Genomic DNA, 23,815 nt, shown 5'->3' on the forward strand with positions numbered 1-23,815 from the left:
AATTGACAGTTGATAATCGGATTAGATGATTGTCGTAATAGGGAAAGAAGAAAGTGTTTGAAAATGCCCAAATAAAGGTTGGCAATAGATTTAGCTATCTAAGAATCTTCCTGCATGTTTATGGACCAAGAAAACTGTAGATCAGCGCGCATGTGTGTACGTTCTCACTTAAACAATGGGAATATTTTAGTCATTTAGACAGAATGTGCATCGTTGTTTCATATTTTTTCCTACCCTCACTTTCCTTGTTAGATATGAGGGGCAGCAGGTAGCCTAGAGTTTAAGAGCATTGGGCCAGTAACTGAAAGAATGCTGGTTTGAATCCCTGAGCCACTAAGGTAGAAAAATCTGCCGTTCTGCCCTTGAGCAAGGCAGTTAACCACCAACAACAACTGCTCCCCGGGCGTGGATGTCGATTAAGGCAACCTCTCTGATTCAGAGGGGTTGGGTTAAATGCGAAAGACACATTTCGGTTGAATGCATTCAGTTGTGTAACTGACTAGTCAGTTTCCTTTTATTAGGCACATTTATGCCTTGGTAGCAAATGTCATCAACATTGAGCTAGCTCTCATAGTAGCAGTAAACAGCAGCAAGTGATATGAGCGATGGAGAGAGATGTGAGGAGATGTGAAAGGGAGCGGAGTTACAGCCTCGCTCTATCCAATCGTAGCAGTAGGATCAAGTTACAACCCGCCCATTTCTTGACAGGTAGCTGAACTAGCCAATTGAGTTGTTTCGAATTTCGTCCTGGCAGCCAAGCTGTTTAGAGATGCGTCCTGACAGCTGAAAAAAATACTTCTCCCCGATCATGGAAAATGATGGAAAATACTAGTTTTATAAGCATCCGTGATCACAAACCATGACGTTACGTTGGACCCATTTGCATTGAATATATGTTATTTTATATTCTCAAACTAACAGCATTGCCTATATGATGTTCTTCCATACAGGCGTGACATGCTGGAGTGATGCTTCTATGCAAATGTTTTGATCATTAGGTAACAAATGGAAGGCAAACAGATTATCATCTGTAGCACCATAGACTCCATTGATCAGCTAAAACAAGCTCAATAACTCAATGCATGCACACACTCCCATTGAATATGCATTCACCTGTATTGTGAATAGGCCAATGACATCATAATTTACCCAATTTATCAAGAGATTTACCATTAAAATAAAATGATTACCATTATGTAGTTATGTAGTTAGATTGGTAAAAACAAAGTCATATTAATTGTTTGATCCCAAAAAAATTACGCATTAACGCATACATAGCTGTATCTGGGACATTTTGTCATCAAAATGTTCAAATTTAATTATATTGAATATTGGCCAAAAATATTGTCCATCAGCATCCTTGACCTCCAAAAATCGGTGTCTGCATCAGCTCTAAAAAAAACATATCGGTCGTTCTCTAGTTTGAATTGAAGAGGGCAGTCCATAAGCGCAGACAAAGGATATCAAGGATTTGGAAAGACTCTGTGTTCTCCACTCTCATAAAACATTTTTGAAAAAGGCTCAGTGTTGTAATCCTCGCAAGTGGAGGGTGCATGGAGTATTGAAAACAGGGGTGCCAATAATTTTGACACCTATCTTTTAGAGAATTGGTTTAATTACTTGTTAAACAAAATCTATTTCTCTGACCAATTGTGTTAATATAAAGTAATATCATTTTCCAAATTTTTGGAGCATACAATCCACAGTTGAAGTCGGAAGTTTACATACACCTTAGCCAAATACATTTAAACTCAGTTTTTCACAATTCCTGACATTTAATCCTAGTAAAAATTCCCTTTCTTAGGTCAGTTAGGATCACCACTTTATTTTAAGAATGTGAAATGTCAGAATAATAGTAGAGAGAATGATTTATTTAAGCTTTTATTGATTTCATCATATTCCCAGTGTGTCAGAAGTTTACATACACTCAATTAGTATTTGGTAGCATTGCCTTTAAATTGTTTAACTTCGGTCAAACGTTTCGGATAGCCTTCTACAAGCTTCCCACAATAAGTTGGGTGAATTTTGGCCCATTCTTACTGACAGAGCTGGTGTAACTGAGTCAGGTTTGTAGGCCTCCTTGCTCGCACACGCTTTTTCAGTTCTGCCCCCACATTTTATATAGGATTGGGGTCAGGGCTTTGTGATGGCCACTCCAATACCTTGACTTTGTTGTCCTTAAGCCATTTTGCCACAACTTTGGAAGTATGCTTGGGGTCATTGTCCATTTGGAAGACCCATTTGCGACCAAGCCTTAACTTCCTGACTGATGTCTTGAGATGTTGCTTCAATATATCCACACATTTTCCTTCCTCATGCCATCTATTTTGTGAAGTGCACCAGTCCCTCCTGCAGCAAAGCACCCCCACAGCATGATGCTGCCACCCCTGTGCTTCACGGTTGGGATGGTGTTCTTCAGCTTGCTAGCCTTCCCCTTTTTCCTCCAAACATAACGATGGTCATTATGGCCAAACAGTTCTATTTTTGTTTCATCAGACCAGAGGACATTTCACCAAAAAGTACGATCTTTGTCCCCATGTGCAGTTGCAAACCGTAGTCTGGCTTTCTTATGGTGGTTTTGGAGCAGTGGCTTCTTCCTTGCTGAGCGGCCTTTCAGGTTATGTTGATATAGGACTAGTTTTACTGTGGATATAGATACTTTTGTACCTGTTTCCTCCAGCATCTTCACAAGGTCCTTTGCTGTTATTCTGGGATTGATTTGCACTTTTCACACCAAAGTACGTTCATCTCTAGGAGACAGAACGCGTCTCCTTCCTGAGCGGTATGACGGCTGTGTGGTCCCATGGTGTTTATACTTGCGTACTATTGTTTGTACAGATGAACGTGGTACTTTCAGGCATTTGGAAATTGCTCCCAAGGATGAACCAGACTTGTGGAGGTCTACAGTTTTTTTTCTGAGGTCTTGGCTGATTTCTTTTGATTTTCCCGTGATGTCAAGCAAATAGACACTGAGTTTGAAGGTAGGCCTTGAAATACATCCACAGGTACACCTCCAATTGACTCAAAATATGTCAATTAGCAGAAGCTTCTAAAGCCATGACATCATTTTCTGGAATTTTCCGAGCAGTTTAAAGGCACAGTCAACTTAGTGTATGTAAACTTCTGACCCACTGGAATTGTGATACAGTGAATTATAAGTGAAATAATCTGTCTGTAAACAATTGTTGGAAAAATGACTTGTGTCATGCACAAAGTAGATGTCCTAGCCGACTTGCCAAAACTATAGTTTGTTAACAAGATATTTGTGGAGTGTAACGATCCCGGCAGTCTGAGTCGGGTCCTGTCTGGTGACTAGTTTTTCCTGTTCGTGATCTCCAGTTTCCCGAGGGTTCGGGAACGCTCCGGGGAGCTCTCTTGTTTTCCGCACCTGCATCCCATCAGCAATCTGCACACCTGGTCCTGATCATCACCCTTCTTAGGCTCTGGCCAAACATCCAGTTCCTGCCGGATCGTTAGCCATGAACAGTAGGTTTATCAGAGTATCAGTCCTAGAGCTTCTAGCGTTAGTTTTGTTGTTTTGTACCTTGTTGGTTTATTGTTGACTTACCTCCGTTTTTGTTCCATCTCCAGTCACTCGTCCGGAACCCTCACCCTACCTCTGCCTGATGGTCGGGCGGCTGCCGAGCCATCATTGGACCAACAACTGCACCCTCAACAACTCATCCTCGCCGCCCGCTCTGTTCCCTGGATTATCCTGCACCGTTTTTGAATCTGTAATAAACCCTCACCTTCGTTCAACTCTCCTTGTCCTGGTCTGCTTCTGGGTTCTGTCTGAGGGAACCGTGACAGAACGATCCGGCCAGTAATGAACCCAGCGGACCTGGACTCTGTTCGCCATGCCATTACCCATCAGGAGAAGATGTTGGGCCATCATAGCACGGTACTACAGGAGATCGCGTTGTCAGTTCGGAACCTTTCTACCGGTCTGACGGAGGTCCAGAACCAACGCAAGTTTCCGGTGGAGGATCCACTACCGGTTTCACCCATCTCGCCTGCCGCTTCTGGAGCTGTGTCCTTCCGTGAGCCCGAGGTTCCGACGCCGGATAGATATGAGGGGAGCTGGGAAGATGCCGTTCCTTCCTTATGCAGTGTGGATTAGTGTTCGATCTACAGCCCAACTCTTATGCCACAGACAAGGCTAGGATAGCCTTTGTGATTGCGTTGCTGCGTGGTCGAGCGCTGGAGTGGGCTTCAGCCGTTTGGGAACGACAAGACCCCTGCATGGCTTCATACCAGGGGTTCACGGCCGAGATGAGGAAGCTCTTCGACCATTCCGTCCGAGGGAGGGACGCAGCTAGGCGCCTGTTTTCGCTTCACCAAGGAACTCGCAGCGTGGCCGACTTCGTGATCGAGTTCAAGACGTTGGCGGTGGAGAGTGGGTGGAACGAGGAGTCTCTGCAAGCGGCCTTTTACCAGGGTCTGTCGGAGCAGCTCAAGGATGAGTTGATCTCCTATCCGAGCCTAGTGACCTGGACAGCTTGGTAGCCTTGTCTATTCGGGTGGATAATCGAGTCCGAGAGCGAAGGAGGGAGAAGCAATGGGGTCCGTCCAATCGATCAGCTTCTCAGTTCCCAGTCGGGTCGGGTGGTGGACCAGAACACGTCGATCATTCTCCACCACAATGGATTAGTGGAGAGGTCCTCTCTCCCGATTCTGAACCCATGCAAGTGGGGCGGCACGGGTTAACCAAGGAGGAGCGTCAACATAGACGTAAGACCAACTGCTGCCTCTACTGTGGTAGCTCGGGACATTACATCTCCACTTGTTCCCGGCGGTCGTCAAACTGCCCGGCTCGCTAAAGTTGGGAGGACTTTTTAGCGAGCCAGTTTCAACCTCTCAGTACCTCTGTCAGACCCCGTTTCCGGCTACCCTTGTGAACAGGAATCAGAGCTTAGCGCTTAACGCGTTTATCGATTCAGGTGCCGATGGAAGCTTTCTTGATGCCGAGTTGGTGGAACAGCTGGGGCTTTCCAAGGAGCAATTGCCGGAAGCCATTGAAGCGACCACTCTGAACGTCAGTAGTCTGGCACGTATCACGATGAGGACTGAACCGGTTAAGATGCGGTTGTCGGGGAATCATTCTGAGATGATTTCATTCTTCATTCTGCCGTCTTCCCATGTTCCTCTGGTCCTTGGATACCCCTGGCTGAAGGAACACAATCCCACGTTCGATTGGGTGACGGGCAAGGTAACGAGTTGGAGCCTTGATTGTCATGCTAACTGTCTCAAGACTGCCTGCCCCCATTCGGTTCCCAGTCAGGTGATTGAGGCTAAACCCCCAGATTTGTCCCTGGTTCCCGAGACATATCACGATTTGGGGGAAGTTTTCAGTAAGCAGAAGGCTCTGTCACTCCCTCCCCACCGACCATATGATTGTGCCATCAACCTGGTTCCTGGAGCTGTCTACCCCAAGGGAAGGTTATACAGTATCTCCCGACCTGAACGTGAGGCGTTGGAGACCTACATCAAGGAGTCCCTAGCTGCTGGTCTCGTTCGTCCCTCGTCATCACCCCTGGGGGGCAGGATTCTTCTTTGTGGGTAAGAAGGATGGCTCTCTTCGACCGTGTATTGATTATCGGGGTTGAATGACATCACGGTCAAGAACAAGTATCCCCTGCCCTTGATGAGTTCTGCCTTCGACTCCTTACAGGGTGCTACGGTGTTCACCAAGCTAGACCTACGCAATGCGTATCACCTGGTCCGGATCAGAGAGGGGGACGAGTGGTTGACGGGTTTCAATACACCGATGGGTCACTTCGAGTATCAGGTGATGCCGTTTGGACTGACCAATGCTCCAGCGGTATTCCAGAGTATGGTGAACGACGTCCTGAGAGATATGATCGGTCTCTTCGTGTTTGTTTACCTGGATGACATTCTGATCTTCTCGAAGGAACCTTCCGACCACGTCCAGCATGTCCGGCAGGTTCTGCAGCGATTGTTGGAGAATCGCCTGTTCGTGAAGGCCGAGAAGTGCGAAGTTTCACGCCCACACGACATCCTTTCTCGGGTACATCATCTCCAGGGGAGAGATTAGGATGGACCAGGAGAAGGTTAGAGCGGTTCTGGAATGGGCCCAGCCCGGTACGAGATTGCAGCTCCAGAGATTTTTGGGGTTTGCGAATTTCTACCGCAGATTCATCCGGGATTACAGCCGTGTGGCCGCTCCATTAACTGCCTTGACTTCCAGTATCAGGACCTTCAAGTGGAATCCGGAGGCGGATCGAGCGTTTCTGGATTTGAAGAGGCGATTCACCAACGCACCGATTCTCTCTCAACCGGACACGGCCCGTCAGTTCGCCGTTGAAGTGGACGCGTCTGATGTGGGAGTGGGCGCCATCCTGTCGCAGCGATGCTCCACGGACAGTAAACTCCATCCCTGCGCCTACTACTCTCGTCGCCTTTCGCCTGCGGAGAGGAATTACGATGTGGGTAACCGGGAGCTTCTCGCGGTGAAACTTGCCTTGGAGGAGTGGCGCCACTGGTTGGAGGGGGCGGAGCAACCGTTTATTGTCTGGACTGACCACAAGAATCTTGCTTACGTGCAATCGGCTAAACGCCTCAACTCCCGTCAGGCCAGGTGGGCGTTGTTTTTCGGACGATTCAAGTTTGCCCCTGACGTTCCGACCTGGATCTAAGAACGGCAAGGCGGACGCCTTGTCCCGGATGTTCTCCAAGACGGAGGAGAGTGGGTCCAAGACCGAGACAATTCTCCCCCGGAACTGCGTCGTGGGAGCAGTTATGTGGAAGATTGAGGAGGAGGTGCTGGCGGCCCTTCGGACTCAGCCCGGTCCCGGTAACGGTCCACCCGGGTCGGTTGTTTGTGCCTGAGTCGGTTCGTCCTGCTGTCCTCAAATGGTCCCACGCCAGCAAGATGGCTTGTCACCCTGGCGTGGCTCGGACAATGGCGTTTCTTCGCAGACGTTTTTGGTGGCCTGCCATGGCCGAGGATACTCGGGGTTTTGTTGCTGCCTGTCCAGTGTGTGCGCAGAATAAGAGTACCAATCGGCCCAGCTCTGGACTACTTCATCCCCTTCCTATTCCCCGGCGTCCATGGTCGCATCTGGCCCTGGACTTCGTCACTGGGTTGCCCGCTTCTGAGGGGAACACGGTCGTTCTGACTATCGTGGACAGATTCAGCAAGTTCGCCCACTTTGTGCCAATTGCCAAGCTTCCCTCTGCCTCGGAGACGTCCGAGATCCTGGTTAGGGAGGTTTTCAGGGTCCACGGTTTGCCCAGTGATATCGTTTCCGACCGTGGCCCTCAGTTTACCTCTGCTGTCTGGAAGTCCTTCTGTTTGGCCATTGGAGCTACAGTCAGTCTCACATCTGGTTTTCACACCCAATCCAATGGTCAAGGCGGAGAGAGCCAACCAGAAGATGGAATCCACGCTACGCTGTCTGGTCTCTTCCAACCCCACCTCCTGGGTCTCTCAGTTGCCTTGGGTTGAGTATGCCCACAATACTCTCCCTACATCTGCCACTGGGATGTCTCCCCTTCCAGTGCCTGTATGGCTACCAACCTCCCTTGTTCCCTTCTCAGGAGAAGGAGCTCTCAGTGCCTTCTGTTCAGGCCCATATTCGTCGTTGCCACCGGACCTGGCATCGGGCCAGAAAGGCACTCCTTAGAGTTTCGGACCGGTATCAGCTCCAGGCGAATCGTCGCCGGATCCCCGCTCCCACCTACACCATCGGAGATAGGGTCTGGTTGGCCACACGGGATCTTCCTTTACGGACTGAGTCTAGGAGGTTGTTACCGAAGTTCATTGGTCCGTTTGTGGTGGAGAAGGTGATCAATCCAGTGGCAGTTCGACTCAAACTACCGAGGACGCTCAGAGTCCATCCCACCTTTCATGTCTCCTGCCTCAAGCCTGTCTTCCTCAGTCCTCTGTTGCCTCCTCCGCCTCCTCCTCCTCCTCCTCGGATGATCGGAGGTGGTCCTGCCTACACGGTGCGTCGCATCATGGATTCCAGACGGCGGGGCCGGGGTTTCCAGTATCTCGTGGACTGGGAGGGGTATGGTCCTGAAGAGAGGAGTTGGATTCCGCGGCGACAGGTCCTAGATGCTGACCTCATCAGTGATTTCTACCGCCTCCATCCTGGCGCTCCGGGAGGTCCGCCCGGTGGCGTTTGGCCGGAGGGGGGGTACTGTAACGATCCCGGCAGTCTGAGTCGGGTCCTGTCTGGTGACTAGTTTTTCCTGTTCGTGATCTCCAGTTTCCCGAGGGTTCGGGGAACGCTCCGGGAGCTCTCTTGTTTTCCGCACCTGCATCCCATCAGCAATCTGCACACCTGGTCCTGATCATCACCCTTCTTAGGCTCTGGCCAAACATCCAGTTCCTGCCGGATCGTTAGCCATGAACAGTAGGTTTATCAGAGTATCAGTCCTAGAGCTTCTAGCGTTAGTTTTGTTGTTTTGTACCTTGTTGGTTTATTGTTGACTTACCTCCGTTTTTGTTCCATCTCCAGTCACTCGTCCGGAACCCTCACCCTACCTCTGCCTGATGGTCGGCGGCTGCCGAGCCATCATTGGACCAACAACTGCACCCTCAACAACTCATCCTCGCCGCCCGCTCTGTTCCCTGGATTATCCTGCACCGTTTTTGAATCTGTAATAAACCCTCACCTTCGTTCAACTCTCCTTGTCCTGGTCTGCTTCTGGGTTCTGTCTGAGGGAACCGTGACATGGAGTGGTTGAAAAACAAGTTTTAATGACTCCAACCTAAGTGTATGTAAACTTCCGACTTCAACTGTAGCTCAGTATTTTAATTATTTATTTTTTGCTCATCTTTATCAAGGGTGCCAATAATTTTAGTAAAATCCCTGAACTATCCCTTTAATATTTTAGGGTTTGCATGTTTTCCCATTCTGTGCACCACTCATCAACAGTTTGTGACTCCATTCCCAATAGCCAGGGTGAAAACCATAAACACTCCTTTAGCATTTCAACCAAGAAGAATCAAAGTGGCGTTTCTTCTTCCAAAGTGGGTATTTTTCTTCCAATGAGCAGTAATTACAAAACTGTCTGTCAAATCCTGAAGAGAAAAGATCAGACATAATCTATTTCTAAGCATTATTATTAGTTAGTGGGTGAGAGTGGAGGGAAAAAACACAAGCTGAATAGGAACACTTATCGCTGTTTTTCCCTCGCCTTCAAATTGCTTGATGATAAGCGTGGTTACCGCTATTGGCGTCTCTATCATATATTTAAATTTTATTATGTTAATAAAATTCAAATCTCCCTAACATAGCCTCTGACTGAACCAACTGCGAGTGCCAACTCTTCTGAGGGTTTGACCGGGGGAGAAATGGCACACAACGTGTACAAGGCAAGCAGGTACAAGCTCCATTATGGACGCAAAAAGACAATACAGACTCAAACTTGAATTGATGTTCGACAATTCAGACTCACGATTTACAGTATGTGGCAAGGGCTACCACAGACTACAAAGGCAAATCCAGCTGTGTGGTGCCCACCAAAGCCTCCCTCCCAAACGAGCTTAACACATTCTATGCTTGCTTTGAGGCAGACAATATCGAGCCATCCAGGAAGACTCTCGCTGCTCAGGGCGACCAGGTGCTTTCGCTCTCCGAGGCTGATGTGAGGAAATGTCTCGAAAGAGTGAATAATCACAAAGAAGCCAGCTCAGATGGCATCCCTGGCTGCGTCTTCAGAGTGTGTGCTGACCAGCTGGCAGGCGTCTTCTCGGACATCTTCAACCTGTCCCTGTCTCAGGATGTAGTCCCCGCTTTAAGGAGACCACCATCGTCCCATTGCCCAATAAAGATAAGGTGACATGCCCAAATTACTATTGCCCCGTCGCACTCACCCCGATCATCATGAAGTGCTTCGAGTGGCTGGTCATGGCCCACATCAAGTCCAGCATGCCAGTCACACTGTACCCACTCCAATTTGCCTACCGCTCCAATAGATCTACGGAAGATGCCATTTCCATCACTATTCACACGTAAGTAACATCTGGACAAGAGGAACATCCATGTGAGAATGCTGTTCATTGACTACAGTTCAGCATTCAACATTATTGTTTCCTCCAAGCTCGTCACCAAGCTCAGAGCCCTGGGTCTGGACACCACCCTCTGCAACTGGATCCTGATAACCAACAACAACGAGTCAGCCTATAGGGAGGAGGTAAGTGAACTGGCATTGTGGTGCCAGGACAACAACCTCTCCCTCAATTTAACCAAAACAAAGGAGTTTGCTTGCCTTGCTTTAGGCAACCTTACAGTGTCAGTCAACGGCCAAAGCGTGACAGGACCCTGGCTCAATCATGGTTAGCTTACACAGCCCTGAGAGATGTGTGTCAGTCAATGTTACTTAGAGCAGGAAAGGGATTACTTTTTGCCCTCTATGTCAGATCAGGAAGGGTTGTATTTGCCCTCAATGCTAGAACACAGAGGGTTGTTGTTTACCTCTGTGTGGACTCTGCGTGATAGAACTGTGTGTGGTTCAATCACGGTTACAACTCTGAGAGATGAGTGTCAGGCAATGACATTTAGAAAGTGGAAAGTGATGTTTTAGCCCTCATTGTTCGATCAGAAGGGGTGTTTTTTCCCTCTATTGTAAAACGCGAAGGACATCGAGGGGTTGTTTTTCTCCTTAATGTGGCCTATGCATGATCGAACCAGGCTGAGTGTAAATCAAGAGTGACAATCAAGGTCATTTTGAACGTTGAGGGAATCTTTTGCCCGCAATGTTAGAATATGATGGACATATGATATGTGTTTTGTCCTATATGGTGCTATGGTAGTGAACTCACCTCTTCCTGTGCTGTAATGCTGTAACTTGTCGCTGTACACCGCTTCCTTGGTGTACGCCCGTTTCCTGAACCCAAATCAGAGATGGAGAAAGAAAAGTTCAGAAAAGACAGGATGAAAGGAGGATGAAAGGAGGAATCATTAAATCTGTCTCGGAGTCTCACTAACCGAGGTATGAAAGCGACCTGGTCTGAAACTGAATCAGTGGCTGAGGGTTAGAGTTAGCTGCCGTGCCAAATGAAGTGTGATGAGAATGAGCTGGTTTTTAATTGTAACATCTCTGTGGCTTTTCATCTGCCTAATCTAACCCTCTCCTCTGCTCCCACAGTCATCAAACACCCTGTGGTGTCTGATAGGGCGCTGTGCTACTAACTAGTAGCATTTGGCACTGCTGCAAATTCTAAATTCAACTTAAATGTTTCTAAAGAGAGAGGAGGTGGGGGAAAGTAGCGTGGTGTTGTAACACACTTTCGAGAATGACATTTGCTTGAATCAGTTAACTCAGGTCAACTCAGCGTGAACGCTTTGGTCCACATGTGAAATGGATGATTCATAGAGAAACGTACTCATAATACAGATATGGAACAGTTACAGAGCCTTCACAAAGTATTCACACCCCTTTACCTATTCCACATTTTGTGTGTTACAGCTTGAATTCAAAATTGATTAAATAGATGTTTCTTCTCACCCATCTATACACAATACCACATAATTATTAAGTGAAAATATGTTTTTAGAAATTGTTGCACATTTATTGAAAATGAAATACAGAAATATTCAATTTACATAAGTAGTCACACCCCTGAGTCAAAACATGTTAGAATTACCTTTGGCAGCGATTATAGCTGTGAGTCTTTCTGGGTAAGTCTCTAAGAGCTTTGCACACCTGGATTGTACAATATTTGCACATTATTATTTTCAAAATTCTTCATGCTCTATCAAGTTGGTTGTTGATCATTGCTAGACAGCCATTTTCAAGTCCTGCCAAAGATTTTCAAGCCGATTTAAGCCAAAACTGCAACTAGGCCACTCAGGAACAATCAATGTCGTTTTGGTAGCCAACTCCAGTGTATATTTGGCCTTGTGTTTTAGGTTATTGTCCTGCTGAAAGGTGAATTTGTCTCAGAGTATCTGTTACTTAGCTCTATTCCGTTTCTTTTTATCCCCAAAAACTCCCTAGTCCTTGCCGATGACAAGCATACCCATAACATGATGCAGCCACCACCATGCTTTAAAATATGAAGAGTGGTACTCAGTGACGTGTTGTGTTGGATTTGCTTCAAACATAGCACTTTGTATTCAGGACATAAAGTTATTTTTTTGCAGTTTTACTTTAGTGCCTTATTGCAAACAGGATGCATATTCCGTACAGGCTTCCTTCTTTTCACTCTGTCAATTAGGTTAGTATTGTCGAGTTACTACAATGTTGTAGATCCATCCGCAGTTTTCTCCTATCACAGCCATTAACTGTTTTAAAGTCAACATTGGCCTCATGGTGAAATCCCTTCCTCTCCGGCAACTGAGTTAGGAAGGACACCTTTATCTTTGTAGTGACTGGGTGTATTGATACACCATTCAAAGTGTAATTAATAACTTCACCATGCTCAAATGGACATTCAATGTCTGCTTTTTTTATTTTACCCATCTACCAATAAGTGCCCATCTTTGCGAGGCATTGGAAAACCTCCCTGGTCTTTGTGGTTGAATCTGTGTTTGAAATTCACTGCTCGACTGAGGGACCTTACTTGTATGTGTGGGGCACATAGATGAGGTAGTCATTAAAAAATCATGTTAAACGCTATTATTTCACAGAGAGTGAGGCATGCAAGTCTGTAAGACAACAAAATCTGGAAAAAGTCAAGGAGTGTGAATACTTTCTGAAGGCGCTGTATTTTACTTTGTACTTTGTTTACCTCCTGCTGGCTAAGTGTGTTTGTATATATGTGAAAGGCCTACAGACAAGTTCCATTGCCTGCCTGTCTGTGTGTGTCTTCTATCGGTTAGGTAAGGTATGTGTGTGTGTGTGTGTGTGCGTGCATTTGTGTGTGTAAGGTGTGTGCGTGCATATGTGAGGCACACCCGTTGGACCGCAGCCATGGTGGACATGTTGACCGTACAGTACCTGCTGCAGACGATGGAGATGGCCACTAGAGAGACGATGAACACCACTCCTGCTGCAGCCAAGCCAGCAATCAGAGGAAGCTTCTCCCGCAACTCTGATTTAAAGTCATCTACAGAGACAGAGAGAGAGAGAGAGAGAGAGAGAGAGAGAGAGAGAGAGAGAGAGAGAGAGAGAGAGAGAGAGAGAGAGAGAGAGAGAGAGAGAAAATTGTGTAAAGACACACAGAGAAGAATGTGGAAGGGGGATAGAGAGAGAGAGATGGGGGGACGGAGAAACAAAGAAAGAGGGGAGGGAACAGAAAGAACAGCATGGTTATTCCAGGTGTACCTGAGGATAAAGACAACATATAGATGCCTCAGCTCTGAGGTGTTGAGCTAAAGACATTTAGACAGACTTTGGAGTAAAGCCGTGGTGACTGTCACCTGTACATTTCTACGAGAGAGAGAGAGAGAGAGAGAGAGAGAGAGAGAGAGAGAGAGAGAGAGAGAGAGAGAGAGAGAAAATTATCAATAGAAAGATAGAGAAAGTATTTCAGTGTTTCTGTTGCCATACCTAATCTCCCCATCACAGTCTGACAGACACAAAATAACACCTTGGAATTTCTACTGAGGATGTTCAAACACAAGCTGCTCTTCGACAGTCAGAAATACAGCTAAAAGGTAGAGACGAAGAGAGTTCAGAAGGTAGCCTAAATAACTTCTAAAGACACACTAAACTGCCTCAGTCCTATCTCATGTCCTTTAGCAAGATTTAGCATGCTGTGGGCAAACTGACAGACTTCCAAATGAAATGTGTTTTACAGCAATTGGATTAAAGTGAGAAGAAAGGAGAAGTCTTTCGAGCGGTGATATAGTAGCTTAAATATCGATAAAATAAGAAGCTAGGACTCATAGCACACTTGATAGTGTGAATTATAGGTCTACTCTTTTGTTCCCTGTAAAGTGAGTGTGCTATTTCTTTGTGAAGCTGTATTCAGGTGCCATGCTACTGAAGGAGTCTCTTAAACTCAGACAGGTGAAAATGGTGATTGGCTTGACGATCAGAAATCAACTGTCTGAGTGCTATAGCTAGCAGTAAATAACACCACATTGCAATCAGTCAGGTATCAACACCTGGCTGTGGAGAACAGGACTCCTCACTGACAAGCTGTAACCACACACACCTTACTGATGAAAGGCCAATCCTCTCCTCCTCATTGCACATGTCAATCAAATGGTTGTGGGAGGGGTTGGGTGGGGGGGCTGTGGAGGGGTGTGGGGTGAAGAGACACCTGGGGGATGTGTGTAAAGATGTGATGACAGACAGAAAATAAGGATTGTCGACTGTGAGAGGAGAGAACAGGAAGAGGGAGAAGAGTCAGAGTGAAGTGAGGGAGAGAGAAGGAGGGAGGAGGGCAGGAGGTGGGTAGACAGTGATGGAGAGTGGGATGAGATGGGTAGTGCAGGAGAGAGGAGGTGGGGGAGGGAGATGTGGGGAGGACAAGGGAGGCAGGCACTATGGAGGGTGAGGGACATAGGGGTTGAAGGAGGAACGGATAGTTGGGAGAGGGACATAGGATGGGGGAGGCAGGGAGGGAGGGTGAGGAGGGGGTGATGGACAAAGTGGATGGGGGAGTCAGGGAGGGAGGGTGAGGGACATTGGATGGGGAAGGCAGGGAGAGGGTGTGAGAAGAGGGTGATGGACATATGGGATGGAGGAGGCAGGGAGGGAGGGTGAGGAGGGGGTGGGTGAGGGACATAGGGGATGGGGGAGGGAGGGGGTAGGGTGTGATGGGTCCCTCTGTTCCTCCTTCACCGGGTGCTAATTGTCTCCATAAATGTCGTGCTGTGGCAGCAAGCCAGAGGATGTACCGTCAGCTGGTCCTCATGCTGTCTGGTGTGTGTGGTGCGTGTGTGCGTGTGTATGTGCGTGCGTTGGGTTAATACTAATCAGAGCGTGAGGAAGAGGGAGGAGAGGGCTATGCTGCTACATCTGGTCTACACAGGTAACTACAGATGATGGTGATCATCATAATCATCATCATCATCATCACTGTAACTGTATAACAGCACAGGTTGTATATACAGTGAGGGAAAAAAGTATTTGATCCCCTGCTGATTTTGTACATTTGCCCACTGACAAAGACATGATCAGTCTATAATTTTAATGATAGGTTTATTTGAACAGTGAGAGACAGAATAACAACAAAGAATCCAGAAAAACGCATGTCAAAAATGTTATAAATTGATTTGCATTTTAATGAGGGAAATAAGTATTTGACCCCTCTGCAAAACATGACTTAGTACTTGGTGGCAAAACCCTTGTTGGCAATCACAGAGGTCAGACGTTTCTTGTAGTTCGCCACCAGGTTTGCACACATCTCAGGAGGGATTTTGTCCCACTCCTCTTTGCAGATCTTCTCCAAGTCATTAAGGTTTCGAGGCTGACGTTTAGCAACTCAAACCTTCAGCTCCCTCCACAGATTTTCTATGGGATTAAGGTCTGGAGACTGGCTAGGCCACTCTAGGACCTTAATGTGCTTCTTCTTGAGCCACTCCTTTGTTGCCTTGGCTGTTCGTTTTGGGTCATTGTCATGCTGGAATACCCATCCACGACCCATTTTCAATGCCCTGGCTGAGGGAAGGAGGTTCTCACCCAAGATTTGACGGTACATGGCCCCGTCCATCGTCCCTTTGATGCGGTGAAGTTGTCCTGCCCCCTTAGCAGAAAAACACCCCCAAAGCATAATGTTTCCACCTCCATGTTTGACGGTGGGGATGGTGTTCATGGGGTGATAGGCAGCATTCCTCCTCCTCCAAACACGGCGAGTTGAGTTGATGCCAAAGAGCTCGATTTTGGTCTCATCTGACCACAACACTTTCACCCAGTTCTCCTCTGAATCATTCAGATGTTCATTGGAAAACTTCAGACGGCCCTGTATATGTGCTTTCTTGAGCAGGGGAACCTTGCGGGCGCTGCAGGATTTCAGTCCTTCACGGCGTAGTGTGTTACCAATTGTTTTCTTGGTGACTATGGTCCCAGCTTCCTTGAGATCATTGACAAGATCCTCCCGTGTAGTTCTGGGCTGATTCCTCACCGTTCTCATGATCATTGCAACTCCACGAGGTGAGATCTTGCATGGAGCCCCAGGCCGAGGGAGATTTACAGTTCTTTTGTGTTTCTTCCATTTGCGAATAATCTCACCAACTGTTGTCACCTTCTCACCAAGCTGCTTGGCGATGTTCTTGTAGCCCATTCCAGCCTTGTGTAGGTCTACAATCTTGTCCCTGACATCCTTGGAGAGCTCTTTGGTCTTGGCCATGGTGGAGAGTTTGGAATCTGATTGATTGATTGCTTCTGTGGACAGGTGTCTTTTATACAGGTAACAAGCTGAGATTAGGAGCACTCCCTTTAAGAGTGTGCTCCTAATCTCAGCTCGTTACCTGTATAAAAGACACCTGGGAGCCAGAAATCTTTCTGATTGAGAGGGGGTCAAATACTTATTTCCCTCATTAAAATGCAAATCAATTTATAACATTCTCTCACTGTTCAAATAAACCTACCATTAAAATTATAGACTGATCATTTCTTTGTTAGTGGGCAAACGTACAAAATCAGCAGGGGATCAAATACTTTTTTCCCTCACTGTATAACTGATAATCACCTTGATGATACAATGGCCTCCTAGACCACAGCCCTGCCTCCCATGCAGCACGATGTGTGTCAAACTGCCAGGTAGACAGGTATATTATAGTGTGTCAGACTACTAGCTGTGCTCCAACAGATTAGAACAACACCTGTGCTCTGGACTATCTGACATGGCTGATGGAGCGATGTGTGGAGGGGTGGAGGGAAGGAGGGATAGAGGAAAGGAAGGATGGAGGGGTGGGGGATAGAGAGAAGGAAGATTAGGGGGAGGTGTGGTATTTGTGATGTCAAGTAGAGATTTGCTCTTAGATGCGGATCATGGATAAGAAGGTCAGTTTAGTGTTTAATCCCCCAATAGTCAGGGTTAGGGCTGTGTAGGTCATGACATTTTTGTCAGATAGTAATTGTCATGCAAATGATTGCCGGTCTCACAGCAATTGACCGGTCATTAACATAAACATGCTTAGGGCGCCTTTGGAACATCAACATTTTCAAAAGTTGAATAAGTCCATTTAATATAGCCTTCATCCATAATTTATTTAGTTGTGATAGGCCTATAAAACCTGGGAATGTCTTCGAAATCAAAACATAAGGGTTGCATGATGAGACTCTACAGTCGTGGTCAAAGGTTTTGAGAATGACACAAGTATTGGTCTTCACAAAGTTCACTGCTTCAGTGTTATGAGATATCTTTGTCAGATGTTACTATGGTATACTGAAGTATAATTACAAGCATTCCATAAGTGTCAAAGGCTTTTATTGACAATGACATTAAGTTTATGCAGAGTCAATATTTGCAGTGTTGATCCTTCTTTTTCAAGACCTCTGCAATCCGCCCTGGCATGCTGTCAATTTACTTCTGGGCCACATCCTGACTGATGGCAGCCCATTCTTGCATAATCAATGCTTGGAGTTTGTCAGAATTTGTGGGTTTTTGTTTGTCCACCCGCCTCTTGAGGATCGACCACAAATTCTCAATGGGATTAAGGTCTGGGGAGTTTCCTGGCCATGGACCCAAAATTTTGATGTTTTGTTCCCCGAGCCACTTAGTTATCACTTTTGCCTTATGGCAATGCGCTCCATCATCCTGGAAAAGGCATTGGTCGTCACCAAACTGTTCTTGGATGGTTGGGAGAAGTTGCTCTCGGAGGATGTGTTTGTACCATTCTTTATTCATGGCTGTGTTCTTAGGCAAAATTGTGAGTGAGCCCACTCCCTTGGCTGAGAAGCAACCCCACACATGAATGGTCTCAGGATGCTTTACTGTTGGCATGAGACAGGACTGATGGTAGCGCTCACCTTGTCTTCTCCGGACAAGGTGTTTTCCGGATGCCCCAAACAATCGGAAAGGGGATTCATCAGAGAAAATGACTTTACCCCAGTCCTCAGCAGTCCAATCCCTGTACCTTTTGCAGAATATCAGTCTGTCCCTGATGTTTTTCCTGGAGAGAAGAGGCTTCTTTGCTGCCCTTCTTGACACCAGGCCATCCTCCAAAAGTCTTCGCCTCACAGTGCGTGCAGATGCACTCACACCTGCCTGCTGCCATTCCTGAGCAAGCTCTGCAATGGTGGTGCCCCGATCCCACAGCTGAATCAACTTTAGGAGACGGTCCTGGCGCTTGCTGGACTTTCTTGGGTGCCCTGATGCCTTCTTCACAACAATTGAACCTCTCTCCTTGAAGTTCTTGATGATCCGATAAATGGTTGATTTAGGTGCAATCTTACTAGCAGCAATATCCTTGCCTGTGAAGCCCTTTTTGTGCAAAGCAATGATGACGGCACGTGTTTCCTTGCAGGTAACCATGGTTAAAAGAGGAAGAACAATGATTTCAAGCACCACCCTCCTTTTAAAGCTTCCAGTCTGTTATTCTAACTCACTCAGCATGACAGAGTGATCTCCAGCCTTGTCCTCATCAACACTCTCACCTGTGTTAACGAGAGAATCACTGACATGATGGCAGCTGGTCCTTTTGTGGCAGGGCTGAAATGCAGTGGAAATGTTTTTTGGGGATTAAGTTCATTTTCATGGCAAAGAGGGACTTTGCAATTAATTGCAATGCATCTGATTACTCTTCATGACATTCTGGAATATATGCAAATTGCCATCATCAAAACTGAGGCAGCAGACTTTGTGAAAATTAGTATTTGTGTCATTCTCAAAACTTTTGACCACGACTGTATACTGATGATTTGGAAAAAAGTTGCAAAAAAAGGCATGCGCTCTGATCCTTGCACTTCCAGCAGAAAGAGAGAGACAATTGCATTGTTGCTATGCTTGTCTAGGAAGAAAGTTGGGGGATATCTAATCAATGGAAGATGGAATTAAAATAACAGAATTAAAAGTGAAATGAGAAAGAAAGGCTACAACGACCAAAAGTCAACAGGTAGGCTGCTGTAGGACTAGTTAGCTAGCTTCTCTCGGTTTGATGCAGTCAAGATGGGTACTATGTAATCGGAATGGGATGATAAATAACTAACAAGAAGTTAGTCTAGCGCGTGATAACAGTGGTTGTGATCTCTCCCTCTGGTGCTCTGAGCCTCCCTTGTCTCACATATTCACACACCGAACATAGTCCGCTCCCTAATATCCTACAGCTGCTCGCTCTTTGCCTCTCTCTCTCTCTCTTTATCCATGGCTCCGGTTTAATAAAGTAGACAAAACAATTGGCTTTTCTGCTGCTTCCTTCACTCGGATCGGATCAGTTGTCCTTTCAGAACAGGTTTAAAAAATGTATGCATATTGGAGCCGGGGCTTTCCCGTGTCCATTTCGGAACGGGAACTCTAACTCCCATCACTATTTGTCCTCATCATTCAGATTATTCAAATTCAATCATGAGGTGTTTAGAGAGTGAATAGAGGGCGCTTAGCAAGTTTGGTAAACTACCCATCAATGCCATTCATTTGCGCTCTTTTGGATTGGGATTACCGTGACCAACAGTCCTAGGGAATTTGACTGTGGTCATGACTCGTGACTGCCGGTGTGGTGGTAATACGGTCATCACAACAGCCCTAGTTAGGGTTAGGATTTGGAGATGGTAAGCTGATCCTAGATCTGTGCCTCAAAGGGTAACTTCAACCGGAGTGTTGTAAATCATCTGACAGCATATTGCATAGGAAAGAAGACGTATGCTGTGTTTACGAAATACAGTACGCCCACGCACGAACACCTGGACCCACACTCACACACCAGTGTAGCAGGTGTTATGCCCCCCTGAACAATCCAACCCACAGTGGCAAATAATTAATCACATCAGCCACTAATCACAGCTAAGCATTCGGTGATAGCTGCTCAGCAACAGACGGGCTCAATGAAGAACCAATTAGCTAAGCAGTTTGGATCAAGCACAGTCAGTTACACACAAGAAGAGACGCTCAAAACCACCATTCTCAACTCTCATATAGACACACAATCTCATACATTATGAAACATTCACAAACATATTTTTGACAGTGATCCACAATCTCCACTATCACATTCACAATCCCTCTAACGTCCTGGTCTCTATCCTCTCTCTCTCTATCTCTCTCTCTCTCTCTCTCTCTCTCTCTCTTTCAAACACACACACAAACTAACACACACAGCTCCCCACCACCATCCCCCACCATCTCTCCTCTCCTCGCCTCCCCTCCTCCCCTTGGCTTACTGCGTGGTCCTTACCATCTGTGAGGGTTTGGAAGCACATCTTGCCGCTGTATTTGCCAAAGCCAGCCACGGTCCTGGCCCGCACCTGCACGACGTAGACTGTGCCCGCCCGGAGGCCCTCCACGCGGGCTGTGTTGGTCTCGCTGTGAACCATGGTGGAGTTAATCTCTGCATGGTCCTGGAGGAGGACAGGGGAGAGAGAGAGATACCAGATTAATGTTGCAGAAAGATAGAGTAGATCATGTGTATAATCCAGGACGGGACATAATGAAGCAGAAACAGAGCGGAAGAGACAAGGGGCCGTATGTCTCGCAGGTTAGCGTTTTTCGTCATGATTCTTGTTCTGGAGGCAGCTCTACAGAGTGGTCACTAGCTGGCACAGCCACAAAGTCATAACATCTCATTTTAAACCTAACCCCAACCTTAACTCTAACCTTAACCACACTGCTAACGCTAATGCCTAACCCTAACATTCAATTAAGACCAAAAACCACATTTTTGTTTTCATGAATTTGTACAATATAGCCAATTTTGACTTTGCAGCTGGCCTATCTAAGGGGAAATCACTCAGTTCTTCCTCCAGGACAAGACTCATGACAATAAACGTCAACCTGCGTATGTCTAAAGTGGTCGTTTCTTTAACCATGAAATCTGGGTCGTATGTACTGTATCAACCTTCTCAGAGTATGAGTGCTGATATAAAATCAGTCTTGCCTTCTAGATTTATGTCATTTAGCAGACACTCTTATCCAGCGCGACTTACAGGAGCAATTAGGGTTAATTGCCTTGCTCAAGGGCACATTGACAGATTTTTCACCTAGTCAGCTCAGGGATTAGAACCAGCGACCTTTCGGTTACTGGCATGATGCTCTTAACCACTAAGCTACCTGCCGCCCCAGAATGAACGCATCAGTTTGGACATCTTCTGCACTTTATTGATAGCTGGAACATGTTCAAAGATTCTCCGAATATAATACAATCAAAGGATTGCATTATAATACCAATGTATTCTTTTCATATCTGACAGGCTTATAGCAACTGAAATAGACTATTCACCACCCGCTCACCATTCATTCTGGCTAGATCTAAACATACAGGTGGAAAATTAGGCCTACACATTATACTTTACCATATACTTGTCATGCACTGCGCTTTTCTGCTGCGACCCAAACATTGTTAGTCTCCCGAGTGGCGCAGTGGTCTAAGGCACTGCATCGCAGTGCTAGCTGTGCCACTAGAGATCCTGGTTTGAATCCAGGCTCTGTCGTAGCCGGCCGTGACCGGGAGACCAATGGGGTGGCGCACAATTGGCCCAGCGTCGTCTAGGGTAGGGGAGGGAATGGCCGGCAGGGATGTAGCTCAGTTGGTAGAGCATGGTGTTTGCAACGCCAGGGTTGTGGGTTCGATTCCCACGGGGGTATAAAAAAAATAATGTAATTCGCTCTGGATAAGAGCGTCTGCTAAATGATGTCATTTTAGTGTTATTATTTTGTATGTATTGTATCTTTTAACATTGTGTTATATTTAAATTATTGTGCTACTTTAGGATTTTACTATTTGATAATAATCTATGATTGAAAATTGCTGTACAATTTAGTCTATGAATGCGAGAAACCAATAAAATATACTACTACTACTACTACTATGTCACGCCCTGATCTAGAGAACTCTTGTTGGTTGGGTCAGGGTGTGAGTTTCTGTTGAGATCTATGTTATTGTATTTCAATGTTGTAGATCTAGGCTGATATTTCTATGTTTGGCCGGGTGTGATTCCCAATCAGAGGCAGCTGTCGCTCGTTGTCTCTGATTGGGGATCATACTTAGGTAGCCTGGTTGCCTACCTTAGTTGTGGGATCTTGTTTGTGTTCCTGTTAGGGTTGTTGTGTGTATAGGCCATAGGACTTTACGTTTTCGTTGTTTTGTTATTTTGTCAAGTGTTTATTGGTCTTAATAAACATGTACGCATATCACGCTGCACCTTGGTCTGACCCGTCTCTCAACGACCGTGACATACTACTACTACTACTACTACTACTACATGGGTTTCTGACCATGTTCTGAGAAAGAATAATCTACATATTTCAGGTGATCTCCGTATAAAACAATTATTTGGTATTATGTTTACTTTGCAATTCAACCACTCAATTCAAGGTGTAAAATGAGATCAGTTATGCCTCTCATAAAGATGGCTGTCCGTAGTCTGATTGGGTAGTGACAATATGGAAGAAAAACACATGGTTTTACTTCACAGACAAATATTATGCTCTACATGACTGTCTTCAGAAACTCTCCATAGACAACCAAAGATAATTTATCCATCTGGTTTGATTCAATTTTTTTCCTTTCAGAGTTCTCGATAAAAATAAAAAGACAAGTGGTGCCAAGAATTGCAAGACAACGTATTTCCAGATTCATAGTTAAGTTAATATATTAATATGTTAATTGAGTGCATTCGAAAAGTATTCAGATCACAATGAATTAGATTAAATGGACAGGGGGGGACTTGATCCTAGATCAGAACTAGGAGATCTGAGATGCTTTATACATACGGACCCAGATTAGCAGTTTAAAGAAACCGTTGTATTATCAAGGAGGTATAGGAATAATATGTCCAAAACCCTTTGGGAGATCTTTCATTATCATGTGTCTCCCCTATGCTGCGGCAGTATTCAGCAACCAACAGTGAGTAACGTTGGCTGCCTTTGCCACAACAGAGGTGACACTGGCATTCTATTAGATATTTTTTTGTTTAGCCGACACTCTTATCCACAGTGACTAACAGGGCATGAGAGGAGAGAAAGGATCCCACTGGTCACAGACATCAATTCAACGTCTATTCCACATTGTTTCAAGGTCATTTCAATGAAATGACGTGGAAACAACGTTGATTCAACCAGTGTGTGCCCAGTGAGATTGAAAGGATTGATATTCCGAAAAGCCATTACTTTGCTAGTTAGAGCAATAAAAAGCAGAACAGTTGATAGAGGGAGCCTATGTGTTGTGTAACAGCCTCCTCGACCATAGAAACCTGAAAAGTTCAGATGAGTCATATGCAATTTGGATGCAGTAATAGGCCTATTCAACACAATGGCACCAAAGTGTTCTCTAGCTGTTGTTGTTCTCTTTCTATGAGAGAACGGTCACTTTGTAATCCCCTTGTCCTTGACAGGCTTATGTAACTGTTAGGACCACAGATGGAAACTTTAATGCTGGGGTTGAATGGCAGTATGTATTGTTAAAGAGCCACTGAACACGCCAAATGGCACGTGTGTTTTTCTGTTGCTCATTAGAAAAACGAGATTTCAGTCTTGGAGGTGTGTTTCCTGACCGAATCCATTTGGTTAATGATGTTTGTCCCCCATGAGACACTGTAGACTCAGAAGCATATTTCACTTCCTCAAAATCCCCAGAATGAATCTAAGATAACTCAAGAAATGTATAATTCATTTTGACGTTTTTGCCAAGGATGTTTTAGTTGCGCAATTTTACATCTAACTACGGTGCCTGGTGCAGTATTTCTCAAGTCAAATGTGTGACGTGTTGTCTTATGTAAACAGGCGGAGCTGCTGAGCAGGTCTGTCTCACTTTCTATGCTATTGGATAGATAGCAATCTCCACAGCTGTTCACC

The 23,815-nt window shown here is 45.9% G+C and overlaps 1 protein-coding gene across 3 annotated transcripts in view; it reads right to left on the reverse strand.

The window, feature by feature from the left end:
* Positions 1 to 23,815, reverse strand: part of LOC121580862 (ephrin type-B receptor 1) — a 345,283-nt gene that overhangs the window by 58,164 nt on the left and 263,304 nt on the right. For all 3 annotated transcript variants that reach the window (XM_041895973.2, XM_041895971.1, XM_041895970.1), the window contains 3 exons: positions 20,202 to 20,364; positions 12,916 to 13,024; positions 10,796 to 10,860 (listed from right to left, as the gene is read on the reverse strand). In XM_041895973.2, the coding sequence (XP_041751907.1) occupies positions 10,796 to 10,860; positions 12,916 to 13,024; positions 20,202 to 20,364 (337 nt within the window). The remainder of the gene's footprint in view (positions 1 to 10,795; positions 10,861 to 12,915; positions 13,025 to 20,201; positions 20,365 to 23,815) is intronic.

This window comes from Coregonus clupeaformis, chromosome 14, assembly GCF_020615455.1.
Source record: "Coregonus clupeaformis isolate EN_2021a chromosome 14, ASM2061545v1, whole genome shotgun sequence".
Lineage (NCBI taxonomy): Eukaryota > Metazoa > Chordata > Actinopteri > Salmoniformes > Salmonidae > Coregonus > Coregonus clupeaformis.